Source organism: Jatropha curcas, chromosome 10 (assembly GCF_041381405.1).
Source record: "Jatropha curcas cultivar XTBG-Jc1 chromosome 10, XTBG_Jcur_1.0, whole genome shotgun sequence".
NCBI lineage: Eukaryota > Viridiplantae > Streptophyta > Magnoliopsida > Malpighiales > Euphorbiaceae > Jatropha > Jatropha curcas.
This window is the reverse complement of record NC_143160.1, coordinates 7,823,367-7,850,080: the sequence shown is the minus strand read 5'-3', so window position 1 is coordinate 7,850,080 and position 26,714 is coordinate 7,823,367. Positions and strand designations below refer to the sequence as shown.

The following is a 26,714-nucleotide window of genomic DNA, read 5'->3' as shown; positions in this document are numbered from 1 at the left end:
GCCCCACAACTCAGACATACCCACCGAGTAAACACTTATATTTGCTGCAAATCCACTCAACCAAGAGTCCTTATGATCCCTTATCAGAGTCCCTGCAGCTGCCAAGCCCGACTGTGCCATATAAGAGCCATCAGTATTAATCTTAACCTGCCCATACACAGGAAAGGACCAGCCCACCCATAAATCCTTACGAATAGCAGACTGATGAGGAACTTCCTGTAGATTTGAATTATGAACCTGCTTAGCAAAGGCCAATATGCTGTTTATTTGGTGCAAAGACCAATTTCCATCAGGCCCTTTAAGCATAGCAACTTTGTTTTGCCTCCGCCGCTGCATAGTGATGGTGTGAAAAAATTTTATATTTCTATCACAACATGAAAGCCACTTACTTCTTGATTTCTGATGCCAGTACATCTCCTCCTCATCCAGAATATTTTCATATTTAGTATGCAACTCTTGCTCCAGATCAACAAGGGCATCATAAGGAAAACACTCGATAGCCCTTTGAACCCCATCCAACCTCGCTAGGTTCTCCGTTTACGAGTCACCACACTACCACCTGAATCCTTGTACAAATGCTCAATATCAGTTGCCATAGTAGATAATGCACCTTCCACATTATCCTCTGCCTTCCAGTTAGCAGCTCGAAATTGCGAAAAACCATCTCTATCTTGCCAGGCATTTAGAAATTTGAACTCCCGACGCACCCTACAGCCATTGGTCCCCAAAGAGCTCGATAAAAGAATAGGTCTATGATCAGACTTTATTCTAGGCAAATGAGAGACAGATGAGTCACCAAAAATATTAGACCAATCCTCATTACGGATGACCCTGTCCAGCCGCTCAAACAACAAATCCTGACGCCAAGTAAATTTCGGACCAGAAAAACCCAAGTCTATAAGGGGAGCTTTGTCAAACCAGGCACGAAACGGATTATTCCGCCCCCACTAGGCACCCTTCTTTTCTTCTCATCAGCGTATAAAATAGCATTAAAATCACCCCCAAGGCACCAAGGGCCCGAGAGGGATTGCTGAATCTTATCTAATTCATACCACAAGCAAGATTGTTAAGCATGCAAAGGACTCCCATATACCGCAGTAAGAAAAAAAGGCAAAGAATCCTGCCTGAAGATGATTGCGCAAAACTCTCACCTTCCACCCATCTTTCCAAAGAACCCATATGCCACCAACAAACCCCTGTGCTTCCACACGATGCGAATTAGGAAACCCCAAACGTGCAATAGTTTGGTCTGGCCTTAAACCACTGATCTTAGTCTCAACAAGAACAACCAAATTAGCACGATGCATAACTACCCAATCTCCAAGAACCTGAAAAAACTTCGAGCTAGCTGCACCTTGGCAGGTCCAGAAGAGAGCTCTGAGCATCATGGGAGACATAAGAAATTAGACCTTCTCCACAGAGTCAAAGCCATCACCCTGACAATCCTCATAGTTCTCAATTTGATCTGACTCAACAGCATCGACAGGAAGAACTTCCTCAAACCCCTCGGAAACTGAGACAATCTGATCAAGTTTCGATGCGATGCTTTTAAGAGCGTCCTCGACAGGCAAGAAATCAGCAAGCGTAGGCAGGGGAGGTTGCTGTTTGCGCTTGAAATTGCTTTGGTGTTTACGGATTCTCGTGTCCAGGGGCTTCTTTGCGTTGGCTGAGCTAGCCATTCTCTCCGTCATAGTGGTGATTAAAGGAATATCAGGGGTATCAGGGATACCATCAGAGACAACCGATGGAGGTACAATAGCCAATACAGTGTGGTTACCAGCCAGAGAAGTTTGGACTCGCTGAAGCCCAACCCCAGCACTCTTAGGCATATTCTGCAGGCTCAATGGTGTTTTTGGAACTTCTTTAGAATCACTAAAAGCAGTCTCAGAGGGACCAGACTGTCCAACATCCTGTATTAAAATTGGCCCATTCGATGTGGAGGTCTGGGGCGAAAGGGAGACAGGCCGACAAGAACTTGGGCCCACAACCTCTAGCCCATTAGCATGCTTAGGACCTTTAGGGCCCCCTTTTGAAGCAAAACCTTCAAATCTAGACTCTCCCGCCAAAGGAGTCGACTTCATAACTTCCTGCTGGTCCTCTAGCACAATATCTTCCGTAGAGTTCTCCTTTGCCATATCTGATAAAATCTCAAAACGGGATCACGAGATTCCAGCAGCGTGTTGGGATCTTTTAGGACCACCAAAGCGATCCCCTACCTTATTTGGACCTCCCCGCTGCCGTCTCCCTGGCGCAACCATCCAATCGCCAAACCGTTCTTCCTCTGGTTGATTCTGCATGGTCCTAGACCCTGAGCCAAAAATGTACATGAGCAGGAACTGGAGGATCCACAATGTCCTCAATTCTAGTTCCATCAAGACCTTTTGGGCAAGTTTCCCTGGTATGGCCAAAACAACCACAACGAAAGCAAATCTCTTGCAGACCTTCATACTCAATCTTCTGCATGTGGTCATCAATTAAAAGCTTAGCCAATAATTGCTTTTCAATGTTAACCTCCACCGCTACTCTAGTAAACTTACCCCTGCTAATATCCTCAGTATTATAATGTATTTTGACAGTCTTGCCAATTAGATTACCTATAATTCTCAACAACTTCTTATTATAGAATTGAAGAGGCATGTCCGGAAAACGGACCCACACCACCACCGAAGAGAGGCCCTCATCTCAGGAACGAAATTGCGAACTCCATGGCTGAACGATAAGATAATGGCCAAAATTAACCACGGTCCCTGTAGAAGAACCTTTGCAAAATCATTACGGTTGAAAAACTTGACCAAAAAATAGCCATTAGCCAAGTCTATAACCTTATAGTCTCCAACCGGTTTCCAAGAGCCTGCAACTTAGAACACAATCCTTTATACCCTATCGATCTGCCAAGCAGACGCACTACCACTGAATCCAGCCAAGGTTTGTTAAGTTTCTGTTTCAAGTCCTGGGAAAGTGTAATGACAGGGAAAGGTCCAGTTGAATCCACCAAAATATCGTTAGGAAGGATCTCAAAACCATTGTCATTGCTACGCACTACAGGCTCATCTAAATGCTCTTCAGATTGCTCCTCCCTTATGCTCATGTTATCCCCATCTGAGTTAACTTCCTCATCACTTACATCCGCATCACTCATAACAGCATCATTCCTACGCAACAACACATCTCTAAATGAAGATCCAGTCACCCTACAAGCTGAGGATCATTGTTTTTCACTTTTTTAGTCAGTAAATCATCTGGCATGTCCGTAGGAGGCTCCATCTGGGAACCAGAAATTATTCAGATATGCCTCTTTTGAAGGACCTTACTGGTTAGAAGGACCTCAGTGGTTTGAGCAATAACAATATTATACGTGTTTTTATCTTCTAACAATCGAGGAAGCAAAGGTTTTCGGATCCATGGACGTAGACGTGCTTCAAGGTCCATTTTATCTAAGCGACTCGATAATCGAATTCTACTTTACACATTTACCTTATCAGTCTGCAACTCCGGCGATATTCTTCTGGTTTCGCTGACTGTTTCATTCTGGTTGGCAAATTGCAAAGATTACAAAACCAGGAAAGATTTCCTTCAACCTCTAAACCTAATTTTAAAAAATCTGATTATTTTCTCCGTTAATAACAGTGACGTTGACGAAGGCGATGGCCGCACTCACTGGAGTTTACTTGTGACAGTATGCGAAGGCATAACAGTTTTTATGCCTTTGTCCTCTATAAGATCGTGCATGTTTAACTACTCAATCTAATGACAGCTAGCTATTTGAAATGGGCATGTAATCTCTTACTTCAATACTCTTTCTTCTCCAATAACCACCTTGACATGCCAGAAATTCTCCAAGAATTCATGAGCCTTTGCTACTATGACGATAAGAAAGAGAACTGTAATAATGAGTTGTCCATCTTTGAAAGATTGAAAATGGAGAAGAAATTAGAGAATCGAGATGCAACCATGTCTTCCATAGAAAAATATATCCAACTAAAACGTAAAAAAAAAAAAAAAATAAATAAGGGTACGTTACAAATAAATTCGAAAATTTGAAAGTGGTATATCTCTATTTACATAAATGATTTTTTTTTTAAAAAAAAATATATCCAATTAAAACATAGAAAAATAAAGAAAATAAAGAAATTTATATAATAAATATGGGTATTTTACAGATAAATTCAAAAATTTGAAAGTGGTATAGAAAATAATTTTTCAAAAAAATATCCAATTAAAACATAAAAGGGTAAAGGAAAAAAAAAATTATATAAATAAATATGTTTATTTTACAAATAAGGAAACATTCAAAAATTTTGAAAGTGGTATATATATCTATTTAGAGAAATTTTTTAAAAAACATATATCCAATTAAAACATAGAAAAAAAAGGAAAGAAAAAGTTCAAAAATATCTAAATAAAATGCTGAAAAAGGAATTAGTCATTGTTTGGATTTTAATATTTGTACTTTGAGCTAAATATTTCACCATTAACCTAGTATAGTAACCTATTCTCATGAATGATTTGTGGACATGACTTCCCCAATTTCTATGACCTTAATTTGGTTTTGCAGTTCACATTGAGATCACAAGAACAGATCTTGCACATCGAAATCAGACATGGTCAAAGCTAAAATTATATATATGCCATTGATTTCCTTTCTGAAATGTGAAACTCTATCAATTATTGATTAAAATTGCTACCCATTACACTCATTACTTAGACTTTATAAGTTTTCTACATTGAGAATATTAACATGTGAGTTTTTTTCCTCTTCCATATAAATTCTTGTTCTTCTTTCTTCATTGATGTCCTTTGTCCTTTGTCCTTTGTCTAGGATTTCAGACACTCTCTCTTTCAATTGTCTCTTTCGTTTTTTGTTCTTGTGGTTATAACTTCTTCTCCTCCTTTTGTTTTTTTCCTTAATAATTGTCTCTTTCGTTTTTTGTTCTTGTGGTTATAACTTCTTCTTCTCCTTTTGTTTTTTTCCTTGACAATGCAGCCAAGTGGTATGATAGGTCAGTTTTAAGTCACGTTTTAAACATATTTAACGAGGTGATCCGAGTCGAGACCGGAAGATTCAACAATTTAAGTGTCTGTTAATATGACAAGATTAGTGAAATTGATTGCTGCTGTCAAATCTAGACTTAAAATCTTTAAATCCAAGAATTTATATAACAAAATTGAAAAGACTGAGAGCTCAAGAATGGATATGAAGCACCACAAAGCTCAGAAGTTGATAGCTAAAACTTTGAGGAAAGCTGATAGTGTTAGAAAGAACAAGTGATATATATATATATATATATATATATATATATACACGTCATTATTTCTTTTTATATGTAAAAAAAATTGTTAGTAAATCTAATTAAGAACTGAGAGTTCAATACTTCTTGTCATGTAAGAAATTATATATATATATATATTAGTAATTCAATTTTGAGAATTGTGTTAATTATTTTTATTTCGAAAAAAAGAATTATGTTAATTAGTTGAAGACTATAATATATTCTTTGTGCCCATATCTAATTAATAACCAATTTTTAAGAAATTTAATGATTGATATATAATATTACTTTTATATATTTTATACCAAAATGTTAGCCTCAACTATTTATTATCTTTTTATCATTTTAAATAATGAAAATTGCATTTGCCCTTATAAATTTGTTCCTAAATTTTAAAATTTTATCCGGAATTAATGGTTTGGTCCATTTTATAAAGCAATGTACTTTTGCTCACAGCATCTCGGAATCAAAATGCAAAGGACTCCCTATGAATACCCGCACCCATCCGCTTGGCTAACTTAATTATTCCTTTCTCCTCTTCTCTTCTCTTCTCTGCTCATTCTCTAATCTTTACTTCCATTGATTAAGCAATTATAAGATCATGTGTAACTACTTGGTCTTGATAGCTAGCTATTTGAAATGGGCATGGAATTTCCTTCACTGCTCTTTCTTCTCCAATAACCGCCTTGACATTCCTGAAATTCTCCAAGAATTAAACCTTAGCTACTATGAGAACAAGGAAGATAACCCTAAAGAATGTGCTGTCTGTCTTTCCAAGATTCAAAATGGAGAAGAAATTAGAGAATTGAGGTGCAGCCATGTCTTCCATAGAGTATGCCTCGATAGATGGCTTGGTTACAAATCAACCACATGTCCTCTTTGCCGCGATTTGATAGGTCCACGCAAAACTTTAGCTGATGCAGCTGGAATTGAAGTTTTAGTGTTCAAGTATTGTTCTTTCAATTCCAGAAGTGACGGTGAGACTTGGTGGCTCAGATGAATTAATATATATGTATATAAAAAATAAAAGATGTTGGGTTTGAGTTTTTTCAACTGATTTTCACCGATTTAGTGAGTCAAGTAGTACTATTCCCTATTGTGGGGTTGATCGCTAAAAAACCTCAAACTTTGCATGTAGTTTTAATTGTATTATAAAATCCAACGCTCTTCTTCTAATATCTTGAATTTCATTTTTAATTACAATACACTATAGTTTCAAATTATACTTAATTTAATGAATAAATATTATTTTCAATTAATATTTTATTGAAAATAAAATTAGATACAATTTTATTTTAATCATATATAAAATAATATTTTATTATTAAAGTTGAAATTTATGGTATGAGGAGAAGAAAATTAAATTTAAAGTACAATCAAAACTACTCGCAAAGTTTATAATTTTTTTTAATGATTTAGCCCCTGTTATATAGCCGAAAATGTTATTTTAATCGATTCAACCTCCTTATAAAAAAAATTATATATCAATTTGCTAATTGAAGTCTTGTGGCGATGTTAAATCACCAAATAATGAAGATGAAAATGTAAATCATATTCCTTGTAATGTAAAAATTTTGTAATTATAATCTTCAAGAAATGTTAAATCACCAAATAGTGAGTTTGAAAATATGAATGATTTTCTAATTAGAGTTTCATCTATATCAATAAAAATATAAATCAATCAATTCAAATAGGTTAAAGTCTCATTCGTCCACTTACGTTTATGTCACTACTCAAACAATAACATCCATTCAATTAAGCTACCTTTCAACATTCTTTTTTCAGAACTGGATAACTTCATCAAATAATAATAATAATAATAATAATAATAATAATATATAAAATTAATTTATAATCCAATCCTAGTGAAGAAATAGAATGTTCTGTTTTTCTATGCAACATTTCAGAAGAGTTTACAGAGTGAAGGTGTAGGCCATAGATTTCAGAAAGCTTGCTTAGACAAACGGGTTGGTCATGCTGACAGGTATAATTGGTTGTTGAGATAAAATTATTAGTCAATAGTTATTATGATAATCATTATTGTCTATATTATTATAATCGTAATTTACCATATATTAAAACTTAATTTTTAAATTCAAAGATATGAATTAAGATACATAAAAACCAAAGTAAAAAAAAATTATAAAATTTATCAATTTTCGAAAAATATTTTCCTCTCTTTATGAAAAGTCATTTTTAAAAAAAAAAAAAAAATTAATTTTCCTTTCACCAGAAAAATATATTCTATTAACTGATTTTCTTAAGCACTTCAAATATCGGAAAATGTAGAAAATATTTTTGGGGCAAGTTGTTTTAGAACCTTAAAAGGGCCAAAAAAAAAAAAGGAAGTTCTTCATCGAACTAGCAAGTAACATATGCACAGTAACCAAAATTTCTATAACAGGATACAATGTCGCTTTACAAAACCAACTCAGTAGTTTCTATGATCAATCAATCAAATAACCTTTGCCATCACCTGCTCCACTCTACCCCACTAATATTCTGGAAAAATATTTTAAAAATAATGAATCAGAGCACAGAATACGACCCAACAATCAGATTCGCAGGTCCACGCACAATAAACACTTCAATGCTCTAGAACTGTTCGAATGGCATCTCGCTGTGCCTGTGTTAAACCCTGCAATTCAAAACTTTTAAGTACAATACTACTTCGAAAATTTTTTTGCAGATATCATAAACTGATTTTTAGGAGAATGCAAGTTGACCTGGCAAAGATGATCAAATAGCCCTTTGTCGCTAGAAGAGAACTTAGCAAGGAACTCAGCAAGATAGCTCGCCAAATTAATCTGTCAATTCATATATCTAGCGATTAACATAGGATAAAATACAAATATGGAATGTACATAAATTGTGCTAAAAACGCACCTCATTCAGTGGATCAGCAACATGCAATAGGTCATCATCATCCCCATCTTCTTGATTCTTCATATCCATGTCAAGAGTTTGTTAGTGTTGTCAGACACAAGAAAAAAAAAAAAAAAAAAGGGGCAGTGCATTTGCAGGGAAAGGAAAGAAGAAAATTTTGAGTTGACCAACCTCACTAAAAGCTTTTGCCATTGCTTCAAGTTGATCATACGTGGTTCGACTAAATGATGAACCAGCAGCCGAGTAAAGCAAATCATCTCCAGGTTCCGCTTCTCCTTCCTGAATTTCTTCCCAGTCACTCTCCTGCCACAATAGTTGGTTCAAAGATAAACCCAATTCTTATGGCTAAGTTGTGCGAAATGAACCTGAAAAAGTAATCTGACCTACCTCATCACCACCACCTGGTACTTGCACTTGCTCTTGGATTTCTATCAACACGTCAGCCAACAAAGCCAGTATCTGAACAACAAAAGGGAAAAGAAAAGGCTTTTGTGATTTTTCATATTTGTTATCTGATATTAACCAGGACAAGAAATCTATGATTTCTGTTTGGAAAGAAGAAAATCTTAGGGAATGAATAATCATTCACGTGAAAACTTGTATATTACAACAGGAAGCAACACCCATGGTTACAACATATGGCAATCTACAAAATAAAGAAAATTACTCACTGTTTCTATATCCAAAAATTTTTGCCCATGGAACTTCTCCCAGGAGATTGCTCATCTAGTTCAATGAGTAAGGCCTTGATTGTATAGGGTAAGCAAGATTTAGTAAAGTAAGATGAGGTATGTAATGTAAGGTAATGATCTTTTTATATTTGGGAAGAAGGTAAGTTATATGAAGGTTAATAACCTTGTGTTATTTTGTTTGAGGGTATCCAAAGGTAAAGGTTAAATATGAATATTTCAAAAATATTTTTCTCACGATAGTTATTTTTTTAAAATATAAATCGATTAAAAAATTTTTTTAATGAAATATTAATTTATGGATATTAAATTAGTTCTTCCAAAACTATGAAGAAAGGAGGCAGAAGGAAAAAAAAAAATATTAAAAACAAAATTGAAAGGGGAATTTGGGATTTAAAAAAAAAATATATGGATAATAAAAGAAACTAAAATGTTTCTCTCCCCAACCCCCTAATTTGGTGGGTAGAAAATGGAAGGTTTTGGGGGTTTTCAACCTCTCAAATAACCATTAAAAAAGATCTTTCCCTCCCTCAAATTGTCTTCCCAAAAAAATCCAAAACTTAACCTTACCCTCAAAAACCCCCACAACCTAAACAAGCTGTAAAGCATTTGCTAGGCAATTTGGCTTAAAAAAACATATCATGTATCAAACTTACCAAACGAGAGCCCCTGCCTAGCAACTTGTCCATCTAAAAGTTTCAAGCCAGAATTTGATCTAGAAAATACCTTAGCAGGAAGTGGCACAACAGTCCATTGATCTGGAGCCAATTTAGCTTTTGAGCGAGTAGTTATCCCTGCAGTAGACTACATAAAGAAAAGTAAATCCTGAACAAATAAACAAAAACCTAAATATACCTGTTAAAGCAAATGGTCAAAACAAACCTTAATCAAATGGCCTTGTACATTAACTTTCCCCAGCTCAGCATGTCTCGTGGATAGCAGCAAAGCCAAAGCACTGGTTGTAACATTAATTTGATAGGCCCCTTGTATTTCCCCTGAGCTCAACAAGGATTTTTTTTTTTTTTTTTTTGGGGGTGGGGGGGGGGGGGGAGAGATCAGTAAATTTAGGCTCAAAAAACCATATACGTAGTGAGGCAAGTCAATGAGAGAATATTATTCTAAAATGAAAGGCAGAACAAAGATCAAGGTTGGGGGGGGAGAACACTGTGAGACCACTATTAAGACAATTCCAATCAATATACAATGTTTAACTCATAAAAAGAGCACTGCATTTACATCCTCCTTTATCAATTATGAATGAAATTACCACAACAAGGCTATAATAGTTTCACTTGTAGAAAAAAATCAAAATTATCAGTTTTGTGTCACTCAAGCAAAAACAAATCTTTTAGATCAAAGGAAAGGAATCATATTTTTTATCAATGTCTCATGGCTGTGCATAATTGACATTCTCAGTGTGGTGTTTAAAAACAACAAACAAAAGATCTGATAGGAAATATTGCTAACTATGAAGGAGAAAGAGTGTGCTAAAAAGATAGCTACCTTGCAGCTTAGTCCATTCAGACATCACATAAATGAAGGAATTATTATAGCCTTCAGCAGGGATACTGATCAGCATATCTATGAACTGTTCAACATTAGGGGCACTCGTATGCACCTGCATTTTAGAGCAGAACAGTCAAATGTCAATCCATAAAACCACATGGAGTGCATGCTTAAATATCACAAAGGCAGCCTATTAGAACCCAAAATGTGCAAGACAGATAAATTTGACAAACTAACTTTCAAGCAACTGCAGGTAGGCCAAAGAAAAGGCAGCTGAGGTCTTGTTCATACAGTACAAACATAGGCAATTCAGTTGGAGAAAAATTCCAAATAGCTAGAGAGGTTTTTCTTGCTAAATAGCCAATATAAAAATAGAATTTCACGCGAAAAGTATTTTCTCAGTTCTAGTTTCATTCATTAATGCAAAAGAAAACACTAGTAAAATGATTTACAGCTTGTAAGAATGATAATTTAACATGATCATTTAGCAATTCTGCCCCCGAAAAAAATGTTATCAATGGAAAGTTTTCAAGTCCACTCAGAATGAGGTGACAAGTGTTGAAGTGCATACCAGTCTAGCAAAAATAAGTATTAAGGAGCTTCTCAATCCTGTTATTTGAGCTGACTGCATTCGTCTAACTAGAGCAGCAATAAGATCTCGGATATGTTGTGCCATTTGCGATGGCAGATGTAAGATAAGTTGCAAAATGTAACTCCCAACAAAAAGAGATCCAGAGCTTTCCAGATCAGGGTCAAGGAGTCTGCAAAGTCCAGAAGTTGGTATCAAAAAACCACAATCTACAATTACCATATCAATATACGTCTTACAAAATGTTCCTAAGAATATCTTTCATGGTAAGATTTCTATCTAGGGTATTATCGTAACAAACCATCATGTCCTTGTTATCATGTAAAATTGCACACATTATGAATAGCATATCAGATAAATTTGTACACATTTATGATGAATAGCATGAATAAAAGAGCAACAATGTCCCAAATTTCAATATAAAATGGGACTGCAAAAATTTGCCACGAGCCTAACTTGCTGTATTAGCTGGCTGTATCAGTGCCTGGCAAAAAAGATGCAGAATCTGAGTATGAAGAGCTTCCACAACCAAATACAAAACCAAGTTGAGCCGCTAGTGGAAGGTAACAGACAAGATAAAAAAATATGATCAAATATCATTTACTGTAAGTACAACAAGTATTATAAGTAGGGCAGCATTGCTGCATCAATAATGAACCACTGTAATTCACATTTCATGATTTGAGGCAGAACCAAAGTTGTTTGATTTCGAATACAACACACCACACATAAATGATATTCGAAGCTGGGGGACATTTTAATCATCAGCAGAACTGTTTAAGAACGATTACGGTAGTGATTGAATATATCTCAAAACACCATTATTATCTCCAAATAACACACATCTGTCATCAAACCCCTACGCGTCTTCCCATTCTGAACATGGACCAAGAAATTGAGAAACTGTAGAATCACTTCAAAGAAAAAGGAAAATCACCAACCTTGAAGCTACGTCAAGCAAACTTCTCATTGTGAATCCAGAGTCAACAGCCCAGGCAAGTATTTCTTGTCTTCCTCCAGATATAAAAGCAGCTAAACATTCAGTGGCATTCTGGTCGATTATACAAACAAGTCATTTATCCATTTAACAAATTCAAAAAACTAAAATTAACTAAAAAGTTACAAAATCTAATGTAAAAAGAAGAAATAACCTGCATTTCACTGTGATCATCACTTTGAAGGACTATCCGGATAACAGCATCAAAACAAGCATCATACACTGCTTTTACTACATCGCTTGGAGCATTCTGTACAATGCTATCACAAACTGTAATTAGCAAAACAGGTATCACAATTATGGCGCTGCTTAACAATTGCACAGGAAAATTAATTTGCTAAATTTAAATACAAGAAAACCTTCTAGTGTCTAACTTGCCTTTAATAGCATAGTCACCAGGTCCAAGGATCCAGCTATCAGTCCATCAGGCTGCTGGTGTGGCTGAAAATCAGCAAGATTCATCAGAAACCGTGCCTTTTATCATAAAAGAAACCAAAAACAATTTATTTTAGGAAAATTTATGACCGTACTTTATTTAAGATTGGACCAATATGCGGCAAAATTCGAGAAACCAATGGACGAATACAGCCAGGAGTTTCTTTTATTGCCTGGAAAAATTTTGAGCGACATATAATAAGTTAAAAATAAGATACAGATACATAGAAACAAATTGCAGAATATCATCTAATTAAAATCTTAAAAAATTCATGTATGTCGGTGGCACAAATACTAATATGATTAATCCAGAAATTTTGGATAAACTCTCATTGCCAAAACATTTTCTGTATTTTCATGTATTTTTTTTCTAAGACTTTTGACTCTAACGGTTTAAGGATAGTCCAGTGTACCACAATTCAATCATAACAATATGAGGATCAGTTGAAGCCAGCAGTGCCATAAATTCTTTTTAAGAAAAATCTAGATCAGGAAGAAATTAAATCCGAGAACAAAATTGCAACATTACATTAGGCACTATAACTGGTAGGAAGAAAATTTAGACCAGCTTTATCCTTGCGTGGTGATGAACCTTAACACACATGCGCACCACATAAATATGATGTCAAAGAATAGTTGGTCCTTTGTATGCGAAATGGTTATAAAAGTTTGTTGAATAAAAAAAGAATTCATAACATATTTCCTCTATTTGATGCTGGTTGTCAGTCGACTTGAGACGGCTAATAGTGATATTACTAATATCCCACCAGCCACTGACTGACTAAGGCTTATTGTTCTAAAACCTCCTGGTGGCATTTATCAATGTTTCCAAGTTTGATTGATAATACAATGACAGCTATTCGATGAAATACAAGACCAAGGGGCAGAATAAAACCATTGAAAAATAAATAAGCAATTTATGCTGCAATAACAGTTAATGCCATAAAAAGTAGGCAACACTCTCACTCTAGCTCTTAACACTTTACCATACGTAACAAACCTCATAATTTCAGAAACAGGCTTCAGAATAAATAGAGTGTTTAAATCATAAATGAAAAGTATTTAAGAATGTCTCTCCACCTGCTAAAAGAAATGTAATGTCTTTGCATTTGAATATTAATCCAATGACATACCAATGAAATTCACACAACATCCGAAGAAAATAACAATGATAAATTTAACTTAATCCAATCCAATTACCAACATTATCCGCCTAACATGAGTAGTCGGCCAATAAAATTGAAAAAGAAACTTTAAAAGAAGAAAAAGAAATCAAACACAGAGAAAGGTAATTATTACCTCCAGAACCTCAATTGCATCAATACTGATAAAGGGATCAGAAACATGCAATGCCCACATATTAAGTATTACAGGAGCGATAATAGACTCAACCAACTCCGATGCTTCATGAGCTACAATCAACAAATGCAAACAGTGAAACCAGTAACAAGAAAAGTAAAATACTAAAGTCCACAATTGTTACTGATACCTACCTGCCTTAATGGCTGCATGCAGTGTTTCTAGTACTAGGTGTAATGTTTCATCAGATGCCTGTGAAGCAGAATCTTATAGCAACTTTTAGATGCAATTAAAATAAGAAAAATTTCAAAACCTATTTACAAAATACCTGATGAAGAAGATCAGTAAGCGACGAAAATAAACCCATCATTTGAGACTGGATAATTCCTTTGTTAGCTTCAGGTAGCAGTTGCGAAAGTGCCCGGCAAGCACCTACCTTTACAGGTGGGGGACTGCTAAAACGAAAAATGTCATAAGATTCTTACACTTGTTGATCAGAAACATAGATATCACTCTATATTAGTTTAGCTTACACATTCATGCCAACTGCCAGGATTGCAGCAGAGAGATACTGCTCGCGAATTCCATGGCTAATCTGTAGAATACTGATATTGACTAACAATTTTTCCCCAAAATATTGTCATGTTATGGAAAGATAAGGAAATATAGTAGCAATACCACAGAGGAGAATTTAGCAACCGATGTAAAACTACGAGCGCAAAGAAAGGGATATGTGTGCACTCCTGCACAACAAAAACAATACCACCAAATATTGTCTACCTTCAATATTAAACCTACAATTTTCAGTTTGGCACAAAAGAAAACAGCTGAAAAAAGAAAAAGAGAGAAGCACCCGTTCCGATGTCTTCAGTAATCATTTGCTCTACAAGGCTTCCTAAGCCAATGTTGCTCACCCCTGAAGCCTATCAGAAAAGGCGAATACTCAGGGAACAGCATGTCACAAAGAAATCACTGCCGCCCCAAAACAAATAAAAAAGCCCATCAAAACCATAATATGAAAAATACAAACCTCTGCTTCAAGTAATTGTTCTGACAGAGAAGCCAAAGCAAAGAGTGCAGCCTCCCTCATCTGCAATATTTCGTCATGGAAAAGATAAATAAGATCAGATAAAAAAAAAATCCGAAACAAGCACTAGAACTGCTTCCATCAGTGCTGGTGTAGTTTAAGTGCAAAGCTACAACCAATTTCTTTAAAGAGAATAATAATCATCATGTACAAGTAAACAACTAACAAAAAAACAAAAATCCCCTAACTACCTAAAATATTTTGTCATGGGAACAGATATAACATGAATATAAACACAATAGACACAGCCTCATCCCGGATACATTGGCACAAATGTGGAAGGGAATGGAAAATAACTTGATAAAAACATAGGTCTTGTAAAGCAGCTTAAAACTTTAGATACTAATTTTGAAGTCCAGTGATGAGTCAAAATTAGAGGAAAAACGATTTCCTACAAGAAAAGATAATATGATTGGTAAGTCTGTAGAAGAAATAAGATGGGGAAAATTTTCACCAGCCTCAAGGCTTGAGTTGGTGGGTTAATGGTTTGGGGGATTCCACATGAGGATTGGATTAATTTGTTGCAGATTCAGGAGTATTTCTGTGATTTTGTCAATTTTGAGGGCTAATTTTCAAGTCTTAATATTACTGTTTTTTTTAGTTACCCTAGTCACCATAAGTGTTAAATAAAGGGGGAGTCTTTTAAGTTCTATTACTACTCCAAAGTCAACCTAGGAGCCAAATAAAGGTTTATCCAACTTTTTACATGAAATTGGAGTCCAAGATTTAGGATTACTTGCTTGAGTCTATAAATACTCATGCTTGTAATGCTAATTTCAGATTTCAGCTATAAAATTTCAGCAACTTATGCTCTTATTTTGAGATACAATTATAACTCAAAAGTATGAGCCTTGCTTGATAAGAGGGAGTCCTACTAGATCCTATTAGTGTAGTCATGATACTCGGTTGTTTATTTTCATTTAATTGATTTTTCCTTTAATATTCCAAAAGAAAATAAGATCACAAGTTTAGTTTAATCCCTAATTCTTGATTTCTGAAAAACCTAGCCTAATTCCTAAATCCAAATGCTTTCCAAGTCCTCCATCAATAACAGCACAAGAAGCAAAACCCACTACCAATCCTAAAAGTAAAAGTCATTTAGAAAGCCGAAATCAATCCACATGAAGAAAACAGATACTGCCAAAGATGATTTAAATAGGAAAAGATTGCTTGGGTATCACTAGGAATGCTATGTAAATATGTTAGGAGATTAAATAGAACTCAGCACCTAAGGCTCACAGCTTCGTGTAATACAGTAACTTCTAGTATAAAATCACAAATGTTTTAGAAGCTAATGAGGATGATCGAGTAGTCTTGTATATATAATACTAATTGGATATAAACTTAAAGTATTGTTGACCAAGGAGTTTAAAGCCAGAAGTGCAGGAAGCTATAGGTCCAAGGTTACCTTTTACAAGATGATCATTCAACAAGAAAATAAAATTCCTTCACTTACTCTCCACCAAGTTACTGAAGAAGCAGCTTTTTCTCGTTGAGACTCATTGAATATCTCTCTTACAGAATCTATAATGGCAATGATTCCTTCTCCACCAAATGAGTTCACTATCTCCTCCAATAGAAGTACACCTGCCAGTAGCAATTTTGAGGCAAAGTCACATTATAGAATATATATTATACAGCTAGGAAAGAAAATTTAAGCCAGAAGAAAAACCAAAGATATATATATGTATATAATAACGACTATTGTTCCACATCAATGCGCTCATATACAATATACATGAATTCAGAAGATTGTAAATTAACTTAGTCTATGACACTTCAGAATATGCGATTCATATTTTTTAAGGCCTTATGCTAGGCAGGGCTAGTACCCAATATCGTGAACACAATTCCAGCCAAAATCAGAACGTATCTTCCTCCCATTCTTAAATCAATCCAAATTGAAGAACCAAAATCATTTTATTAAGAAAGAGAAAGGCTGCTGTTATGGTCCCAAATTAGGATCTAGTTATGGGTCTTTGAATTAGGGGAATCAGGTTTGAGATGGGTATCTTAGAAGGAGTTTTCTTCCCTCTATCAGTGGTGACAGACTTAGAGAGAATCTGCAATCTCCTAGAGCTCGTTAAGAGAGAACTCTACAATCTCTGAGTTTTAGGAACTCAAAACCTTTTCATAAAATTCTGCTTACATTTTTCCTGATATAACAGCCTTTTAAACAACTAAATGTAAAGCTAAAACTACCCACTACCCACTAATAACTACCCATTACAATAAGTTACTTGCTTAACCACCCCACTAATAGCCACTAACAAAGAAACTGATAATAACATGATAAACACTGAATAACTAAATAAAAACACCGTAAATAGCAGTAAAACTACCCTAAGTCAAGCAGCGCCATAACATTACACCCCTCCTCGAAAAGCGCCTGTCCTCAAGCGCAAAGGATGGATGACATGCAATCTTCAACTTGTGAAAATGTGATGCAAACAGAATCCTTATCACCCTCTATTATTCTGCAAATAAGGAGCTGTTTATTGTGCTTCTATATTTAATTAATATTCCTGGATCAAATGGCTCCTCTAATGTTTCCTCTATGTCATTCTCGAATTGCTTCTTCCCACTCCCTTCCCATTTAGAGGCTGCCAAATCACAAGCAAGACCCTCCAATTGTGCTAACAATTGATGTTTGATTATTTCTTTCTTTTGCTCCGCTCTATCTTCTATACACACAACTATTGAGACTTGAAACATTTGCTGGAAAACTATTCGCTCTACGGCAGTTTTAGGATGTTCCAATTTTGCCAACTTTCCTAAATTATTACTCCTCATAGGTGGTCCAAGAACCTCCAACTCCGTGAATTTCGAAACAGTTGTAGTGCCCCCAGGAGATTCTAGTCCTGCTGAACCTATTGGACCCTTTGCTTTCGGTGCTTGACTTTGAGCACTTGAGGAAGTCAGCCCCTTCTTTATGGATTCCAAGTCAAAAGACATGGCATCCAATTTGGCATGAAGTTGTTCAACCTTCTCACTACGGGTCTGATTGGCCTGCTGCTCGGATAAGAGTAAATTGAAGAGTTTGGTAAGCTGGTCTTGAACAGATTCGCCCATAACTGTTGGCTCTGATACCAATTGTTATGGTCCCAAATTAGGATCTAGTTATGGGTCTTTGAATTAGGGGAATCAGGTTTGAGATGGGTATCTTAGAAGGAGTTTTCTTCCCTCTATCAGTGGTGACAGACTTAGAGAGAATCTGCAATCTCCTAGAGCTCGTTAAGAGAGAACTCTACAATCTCTGAGTTTTAGGAACTCAAAACCTTTTCATAAAATTCTGCTTACATTTTTCCTGATATAACAGCCTTTTAAACAACTAAATGTAAAGCTAAAACTACCCACTACCCACTAATAACTACCCATTACAATAAGTTACTTGCTTAACCACCCCACTAATAGCCACTAACAAAGAAACTGATAATAACATGATAAACACTGAATAACTAAATAAAAACACCGTAAATAGCAGTAAAACTACCCTAAGTCAAGCAGCGCCATAACAGCTGCCCTTCATTTCATTAGCTTTAATGAGAAAGTCATGAAACTTGAGAATAGAGGAAGATGAGGCAAAACAAATCTTTAAAACATGGCGAACATATATTTGATCTATAAATTCAAATATTCCACTTCTATAAAATTGTTATGGAACTCCTTAGACAATTTGCAACTTCCATTGGTTTGTTTTAATAGCATCTCTCTGAAAAGAAAACTATTGAAGTTCCACTACTGAAATAGAGCAGCAACTGAGTGGCTTAAAAGCCACTTACCAGAAACACGACAACTATATGTGACATCATCCTCATCAGCAACAAATTGATTAGCATCTGCCGACCACGTATGAATCTAAGCAACAGGTATAATGTAAACAATAGAAAAAGAAAGAAAAACGAAAACTTCAGCATCAGAACCATAATAATAGTAGTATCAAGCATGTTGAATTAACAGAGAGCAATCGGAATAAGGGATGGGAGAGGATATACAATAATGGAATTCAGCATGATCAATGAATTATAGAAAGCCCGATTGCCCGAAATATCTTCCCAAAAAAAATATGAGACCAGTCACCAACTTTGTATTCAACAAAAGGAGAGAAATCCATTCCTAAAATAAACCTATCATCCTACAGTGTCAATAACCACTATATGATACACATGAAGCAAAATAATAAGTGAACAGGAACTTGTAATGCATAACCACCTGTTGTTCAGTCATTTGCAGAAAACCTATGGTGTAAAAAACCAACTCCTTGATATTACCCCTAACAACCTGAATAAAGCATGTTTCATAAGCCTGAATTCAATATTTAGGTAAAAAAGAAGGCTAAAGCAAGCAGAAATGCAATAACAAGGTTAGATCTGAACCTTCATTAGCTTTGCACTGCCAACAATAGTCAACAGAAACTCAAAAAGCTGCAAGCACAAGAAATTAAGAAATCAATCATTTAAGAAACTAAAACTTAGTACTCAAAACATTTCAAAACAAGAGTTCCAGATTGCAGATTCACTAATGCTGTTCAGGAATATAACATGTAATTATGAATAGAGGACATGGTTTAGTGCATAGTTATCTGGGACGTGGTATGTTTCGAGTCAAGGTACAAGTATGGGTGCGGACTACAAACTATGCCACCTAGCTAGATATACGGTGTACTAGGGGTAGACGTAGCTGGTATGCTATTTTAGTTCTCAGTACGTAAATTATACATTTTTGGGTCTAGGCTTTCCGTTACTAATAAAATAATAATAACAATAATAATAACTATTAATATTATCATTAATTGTCAAAATTGTTTTTTCTAGTTTTGGTAAGAGAAATTTTACGTGGGTGAGTTTGAAATAATACTCTTCTTGAACAATTAAAACAAATAATTGTTGCATCAGTAAACAATTTAAAGAATACAAGGAGTCCTCTAACGGCTATAACCTCATTCGCTCAAATTATAACTTATTGGATTATAATAACAAGTAAATATCTAGTCCCCACCTCCCAATTACCCCAACTTCTCTCCAATTGTCATTTCTATTTCTTTGCAATTCCTACAGCAACTTTGGCTTTTCATTACCCTTTGCTTGTTCAAACGATTCGAACTAAATCATTCAATACTCTTTCATCCTCATTAGATATTATTTGAAGTACTTGCAAATTAACTTGAAAAGGTGAAAACAGAATGGGAACCCTGATTTTAGAGATTTGGATTGCATGCCATCATCATCATAGTACCTTAGGGGTAGCGTATCACGACTATGGTTTACTAAAAAAGAAAACTCAACTTCCAATATACTTCTAAACCATTAAACGTATGAACCAAGAATACTTTCTTAGTGAGGGAAAACACACTCCTACATGACCGAAATACTTGCTTACACTTAGTAATTGAAGCTATAAAAAACCCTAGTGTAATTGTTCATAATCTAACAGCTAATGGTTACCTACAATTCTTTGTTCTTGTATCTAACTATTCAATAAACAAGCATCTACTAACTTTGAAATGTTGAATTCACCATGCTCAACTGAATGACATCCAAGGAAAATGAGGATGGAGGTTCCTTGTAATTGGCTATTATTCTCGATCTAATATAGGGGTGAGGCTTCTGTCGATTCAATCAACTCTGTTTGAAATTCCTCAAAACCAAACAACCCAAATCTGATTTGAAAAACTTAACTGAACCAAACAGAAAAAATTCACTTCTGTCACCATGCACTATTACGACCACAGTTCAGTTTCAAACCGGAACCGAACCGGTCAAAACCGGCACTAAACCGTGGTCAATGGTTCTAATTCTAAAACCATAATCGAAATTGTGAACTTCAAGGTTCGGTTCCGGTTCTTCATTTTTTTGAAATCAAAACCGACGATTTTGGTTTGAAACCGTGAAAAACACGTTCTTAAAAAATTTTCTAACTTATTTTTTTGTTTTATTATAGTTTTTTAAAGAAATTTTTTGAAGAATTTTTATTATATTGATTTAGTTTTTTTCAATAGTAATATTTATTATTATTATTATTATTTATTCAAGCTCCAAATCTTAAAAAATATTTTAAGAAGTTTATAATATATTATTTAATTTCAATTCAAAACCGGAAAAAACCGAAACCGGCGGTTCCAAAACCGTCTTAGAAACCATTTAAAAGCAGTTCGGTTCCAATACCAACTTTTTAATAACTGGAACCAGCAGTTTTGAACTCAAAACCGGTGGTTCTGGAACCATGGTCATGCCTAGAGCGTATTGTACTGGACCTTAGCACAATTAACAGGTTAAAAGTCCAAAATAGTAAAAACAAAACTTGATTGCTTAATTTAAAGCTTAAATTTACAGGAAATAGTTAAAATATCTTTGAATGAAAATAAGAGAAATATGGAAATTATATATTAAATAATGAAAAAATTAACACACCCAGATTTTTAGGAAATATAGAAATTCTAGTAGACCATAAAATGTATACAAAACAATGAAAATAAAGTGTATAACTAGGGTTGAGTTTCTTTAAAATTGCCTAATTAACTACAACATTAAGAAGATATGGCCTATATACGTAAGAATGACAACCATAGCTAATCAGGTTTTTTAGCATTGTCAGTTTTGAAAAACTATAACTGAACCAAAAACTGAATTTTTATAGAATATAAAACCAAAACAAACTGAAATTTTTAAAAACCGAAGCCATTTAACCGAATTTTATTAGTTTAATTCGATTTTTCAGTTTAAACCAAATAATCCTCACCACTAATGCAGAGTTTTAGTGGAATATAAGAGCATACTAAATTGAAGAGCTAGCCAAACTGCTCTACATTTTGGAAAAGTTGAGAAAGATATCCTGTGGTTTAACAATTTGACACTCGAAGAACAGATTTTTTTTTTTTTTTTTGGAGTTGTTTTAGTACCATGAAATTTCATCTATTTTCTTTTTAATACCATTTTGGCTAATATTATTAACATTATGTTAATAATTAATTATATGAAATCAAAGGTTCTTCTAATGATATTTATAACGTGTCTAAGAAATGAATTAGATAGTACACTTTACGTTTTTTTTGTCCATGATAAAATTATATTTCATAAAGGGAAAAAAATGTAAATGTAATGCTAAGAAAATGTCATATGGTCATCTAAGTAATTACTATGTGAATAATACTCGAGTCTAATTGTCATTTTCCAAAACACAAGCACCATAAGAGTATGATTTTAGTGATATCGGCACAAGCAGCATCAACTGACAATGAAATATAAAATCACACAATAAATTAGTCTGAAAAGTGTCAAAAAAAAAAAAAAAAAAAATCAAATGATAAGGTATTTTCTGAACTTTTTTTTTTCGCACTTTCAATGAACTTATATGTAAGAGCTCCCAACATGAATCTTAATCCAATCTGATAAGGTTGACAGACCAAATATCCAAGCCACAATTATAGCTCAAATTATGAGGAAACATAGAACAAAGAAATCTTTGGCAAAATTTAGAAGGCAAAATTTTAAACACAAACATTTGGACATGCGCAAGAAGATATCACAGGAGGAAGCAGCAGAAGGTCATGAAGAAATGTATTTGTGATGAACCTTCAGATATACATATTCTATAACTAACGTTTCAAGAAGAAAATTTTAAGTGAATTACATGTATCAATCAATATGATAAATCTCACATTTACTGATACGAGACTAACTAAAAAAAATCAATATACTATTTATTCACTAATTAACAGCAGATGAATTTTTAGTGATTAGAATTGCAAGGAATGTTATTACCTGGATGACAAATGAATCAAGACTTTTCTCTGCACCATCCGAATCATATCTACCCTCATAGGAATCTTCTGTACCTTCAACTGATGACTGTTTGTAAACTCTTAGAGATGTTACGAAAGTTTGCCACAGAGGTCCCACAATAACTGCAAAAACACACATTGTAATGGGTCAATGAGTGATAATAGAATTATCAACAAGCAAACTTCTAAATAGTTGAGATGTAAGCTTCATGTATTAATAAAATAACAAACCCACCTGCAAATTCACTTTCAGTAAAGCTAGGGAAATTCTGAACAAACTGATTCAAGCACTTTAAAACCTAATAACACAATATGTATTATCACTGATGCAATTATTTCTATCAATAACCAAGACAGAAAATTAGTACAAGAAACCGATCAAACCTCCATTCTCATGCTCCAATCATCAGGATCTTCAGATTGTACCGGCTGTTCTAAGATCATAGAGAACTTATCCATCCATGGTTTAAGCATTGGTGCCATCAACACACTGGTTTCTGTCTGAACAGTGTATTAGATCTTTTAATCAATAATAGAAGCAACTAAAACAGAACCAAACACAAATGACATATAAATACAAGACGGGCATGTGAAGAATATACCTTGTATATACCACTCATAACCCCAAGCATGGATGTACAAGAATAAACTATCGAAAGGGCTTTTGTGCGCAAATAATTGTCATATATCTGCCCCAACAGCACTGGAAAAGTAAGTATACAGCATAAAATGAAAGAAATACTTTAATTTACACTCCAGAGAGCAATAACCTCAAGAAGAGATTTAACACGAGCTATGCATCAGATATTAAATGCACTGGATTCAATTCCATCCAAACAACAAGATGGAAACAAAATCTCTAAGTGAGTTTGTAGGGAAAATAAAGAGTTAATTGGGTCTTCTGATATTGTGTTAATGGGCAACTTCTTTTCCTTCAGTATTGTGTATTATGTTGCTCCTTAACCAATTAACTTTATCAGCTGAAGTCCTCAACTATAACAGTCGCAGTATTAGTGAGTCAATGGCTTATGCAAGCTGAATCTTTTACATGAATTCTTACTTATTTGCTGCATTTTTTATTTTCTCATCTTAAAAATTATACAGATACTGAAACATAAAATTTGGAAGTAAATGTCAGAACAATCTCAACTCAAGCAAATATCGCTGCTACAATACCATTGAAATAGTCACTTCAATGGCAAAGCTAGATGCCATAGTCACCTAGCAGCGTGCAAACATGCCCATTCATGGGTCTACCCACATAATTCTCTAGATATCTTCATGTTTACTCTCATGAGGGTCTTGTACAACTAAATAACTAAACAGAAAAAGTACATACAAGATAAAGAAATAACTAGCAAAAGCTACCTCTTGTAGGAGTAAAACATTAACCAATAGACTGAATGCTAACCTCAGGGGAAGATACGATCGTATGTAAGCATGGGAACAAGACAGGAACTAGTGATGGCACAACTGTATCATCCAAGTCGCCAGACAGAAGAGCCAAGCACCTTAGAGCTCCACGTACTACAAATGTCAATATAATTATCATAGTTTTAATCTAAACTGAAGCAGGATTCATCTTACATGTTATGAATGGAACATGAAATAATTGAAATATATCCAAGTATTTAACACCCGTAGGCCATAATAACCTTAAATTTATTGAACAAGAAGTTGGCTCTAATAGAGTTAATTATTTCAAAATTGGTTGTGATAAAGTAGTTACCCCAAATAGTGGTGATAGCACAATCTTTTGGAGCACATGTCTCAGTTTTAGAGGCATTAATATCTCTACCAGCAGCAGATTATAATCATGATATCCTCAATTGATTTATTCAAAAAAAGAAAGAAAGAAAGAAAACAAAAAAAAAAAAGGACAGAGATTCAACTGAAAATGAAATTTCTAAATGCTTACCTCCATTCATATTAGTTTGATCAGTGAGTAACTTCAGAAGGAATGGCAACAAGTCAGGCCAACCCTCTGGCCAGTCATACATAGCAATTGATGCTATAGCCATACTAATCGCAGTGCAGATTTTCCTATGAGAATCATCTAATGAAGCTAAAAGAAGCCTGCGTATGACTTCCTGAGAACACAATAATGATGAAAGGTTACATTGGGCTATAAATATTAAGACCTAAACCAAAATGAAAATGTAGCTCAAAGGATTAAATAACAGTGAATCTGGTTGGCTTGAAATCAAATTGATACATATCAACAACATGCATAAGAAAAATACTTCATGCATCTCAGAAGTTTCATTTAGCCCCAAATCTTTTTACCAATGTTGTTAATGTGATGCAAACTAAATTTCACAAGAATGTCTACCACATTGTTGGGTTTACTTGAATTATTAATTTTTGTATACATGTACTGAATACACGTAATATCATTTTTTTCCTGATTTATACTTTGCTTGCACTGCTACTAATTTGATCAGAGCAAATATTGGAAACAAAAGATTCATAAGCCGACCCCAACTAGTTTGGGACTAAGGCTTAATTGTTGTTGTTGTTTGTGTACCGAATACACATGGAAATAATTTTTAAAAACACCTTAATTAAGCTAAGTTAGTTAAATCATTGTCTTAAAATTGATTTGTCATTTTATGAGCTTTAAAAACAAAAATCAATAGCAAGATTAATAGAGTTTGACACTCTGACATATCACAACCCGTACATCATTTGAAACCCTCGAGATGAATGTACTTAGAATTTCAGTCTATCAAATAACTGCACATAATATTATTCAAGTGACGCAGTTAAAGGCATAATCATTGACTTCATGAATTTGCCTAGATAAGGGGCAAAATGAAAGAAGTAGTATGGTAGAAGACAATAGGGTTTCAGGATATCATATATGAGTTTTTCATAAATGGGAAATGAACGGGGAAAGGTGATAGATACCTTTTCTTGACTTGATACAGCCGGATGTTCAAAGGAGTCCTCACCTTCTTGCCAGTGTTTTTTGATGAATTGCTTTAGAAGAACAGCCGCTAAGTAATACTATGTTAAAGCTCACAAGACATAGAAACTCCTCAATTAAGCTAGATGTGGATATCTAGTGGACAACATGCGATATTTAAATCCAGTAGCTCAAAATAAAAACAGCTACATACCATTCAAAAAGATGGAAAATGAATGTTTTCCCTTGTCATCAAATAAGATAAAAAATACATTACCACATTGACAGGCAATTAAACAATACCAGGAAGAGAAACTGGAGGAGAGTATTATAATAAACAAAGCAGAATATATAACCAATAACAGTAATTAAAAAATAGGATATCTGACGCAATCCTGGAGAAAGCTCCCTGTTTGCAGCAACCTTGGATAGTGCCCCTCCAAAACCTTCAAGAAAAATGTGAGCTTGTAATTTTTTTTTATAAAAATAAAGAAAAGAAACCAAAAAAAAACAGCACTAAAAACCACATGATATATAAAACAACAATAAAGACACAGGATAACAATATATGGACAACCTGTGAACAAACAAATGAATCAATTACCAAGACGAAGAATTGAATCTATGATAGCATGTGTATCAACAAGATAATGATGATCAACAGCCTAAACTATAAAAGCAAAAGCCATACATCTCCAAGTGTGGATAGAGAAAATTCCTTTCCTGAAAATACACAGCCCAGAAATAGTGAGATGAAGCATGAAAGAATTTCTATTATTCCCATACCAAGCTAATCTCCTTCCAAGTTCAAAACTCTCCCTCCACTTAAAAAGCAACCAATGAGATGCCCATTAATGTATAAGCTAGTTTCCATAGTCATAAGTAATCCATATATACAATGCAACAAGGTGATTTAATGATTCAGCAGTTAAAGAAAAAATTATCAATCATAGGTTTCCCAGTTTTGAAGACGATGGATTTTGCTTTCCAAGTTAAAAAAACCATGGTTGTAAGCACGTAAGTCTCCCAACTGACCTTCCGATTGAAAATGATTTCACCCGCATTTGCATTTTATCCAATTAAAGCCAATAATAGAACTTGACATTTGAACAGTTATATCCATAGACATCAAAAATAAAATCTAGAAATTGAAATTTCAAAGATGCACAACCATAAAAAGCCACCACCCACCCCCACCCCCCTCTCCTCCACCAAGGCTCCAAAATCAAATAATGCTACTTTAGACAACTCATCCTTAACTCATCTAC

General features: G+C 34.5%; 1 protein-coding gene across 3 annotated transcripts; it reads right to left on the bottom strand.

Moving 5' to 3' along the window:
* Positions 1-7,646: 7,646 nt before the first annotated feature.
* LOC105641940 (ARM repeat superfamily protein) lies at positions 7,647-25,600 on the bottom strand. 3 transcript variants are annotated; one of them, XM_012226597.4, is made up of 31 exons: positions 25,449-25,600; positions 24,457-24,628; positions 23,950-24,065; positions 23,141-23,227; positions 22,923-23,039; positions 22,774-22,837; positions 22,519-22,661; positions 19,135-19,182; positions 18,971-19,039; positions 18,541-18,616; positions 16,215-16,345; positions 14,702-14,761; positions 14,525-14,594; positions 14,350-14,414; positions 14,205-14,266; positions 14,000-14,123; positions 13,866-13,923; positions 13,672-13,784; positions 12,468-12,545; positions 12,316-12,378; positions 12,092-12,187; positions 11,882-11,991; positions 10,923-11,112; positions 10,349-10,463; positions 9,728-9,840; positions 9,572-9,649; positions 8,544-8,615; positions 8,328-8,459; positions 8,157-8,213; positions 7,997-8,077; positions 7,647-7,908 (listed from the first exon to the last, which is right to left on the bottom strand). In XM_012226597.4, exons 2-31 carry the CDS (start codon positions 24,557-24,559, stop codon positions 7,858-7,860), a joined length of 2,742 nt encoding a protein of 913 aa, XP_012081987.2. In that variant the 5' UTR covers positions 24,560-24,628; positions 25,449-25,600; the 3' UTR covers positions 7,647-7,857. The 3 variants fall into 3 exon arrangements, with proteins under 3 accessions (XP_012081987.2, XP_089583019.1, XP_089583020.1); XM_089726893.1 differs by lacking the exons at positions 24,457-24,628; positions 25,449-25,600 and having other exon boundaries at positions 23,141-23,241; XM_089726894.1 differs by lacking the exons at positions 23,950-24,065; positions 24,457-24,628; positions 25,449-25,600 and having other exon boundaries at positions 22,923-23,035; positions 23,141-23,241.
* Positions 25,601-26,714: the final 1,114 nt, after the last annotated feature.

What these genes read in the sequence shown, in the direction of transcription:
- LOC105641940 (XM_012226597.4), bottom strand. Translation starts at nt 24,559, where the DNA reads ATGGCTATAGCATCAATTGCTATGTATGACTGGCCAGAGGGTTGGCCT. An exon ending in CTGGCAGTTGGCATGAATGT is followed by an intron (nt 14,124 to 14,204) that starts GTAAGCTAAACT and finishes TCGTTTTAGCAG; the next exon opens with TCCCCCACCTGTAAAGGTAG. An exon ending in TATTTGATCATCTTTGCCAG is followed by an intron (nt 7,909 to 7,996) that starts GTCAACTTGCAT and finishes TTTGAATTGCAG; the next exon opens with GGTTTAACACAGGCACAGCG.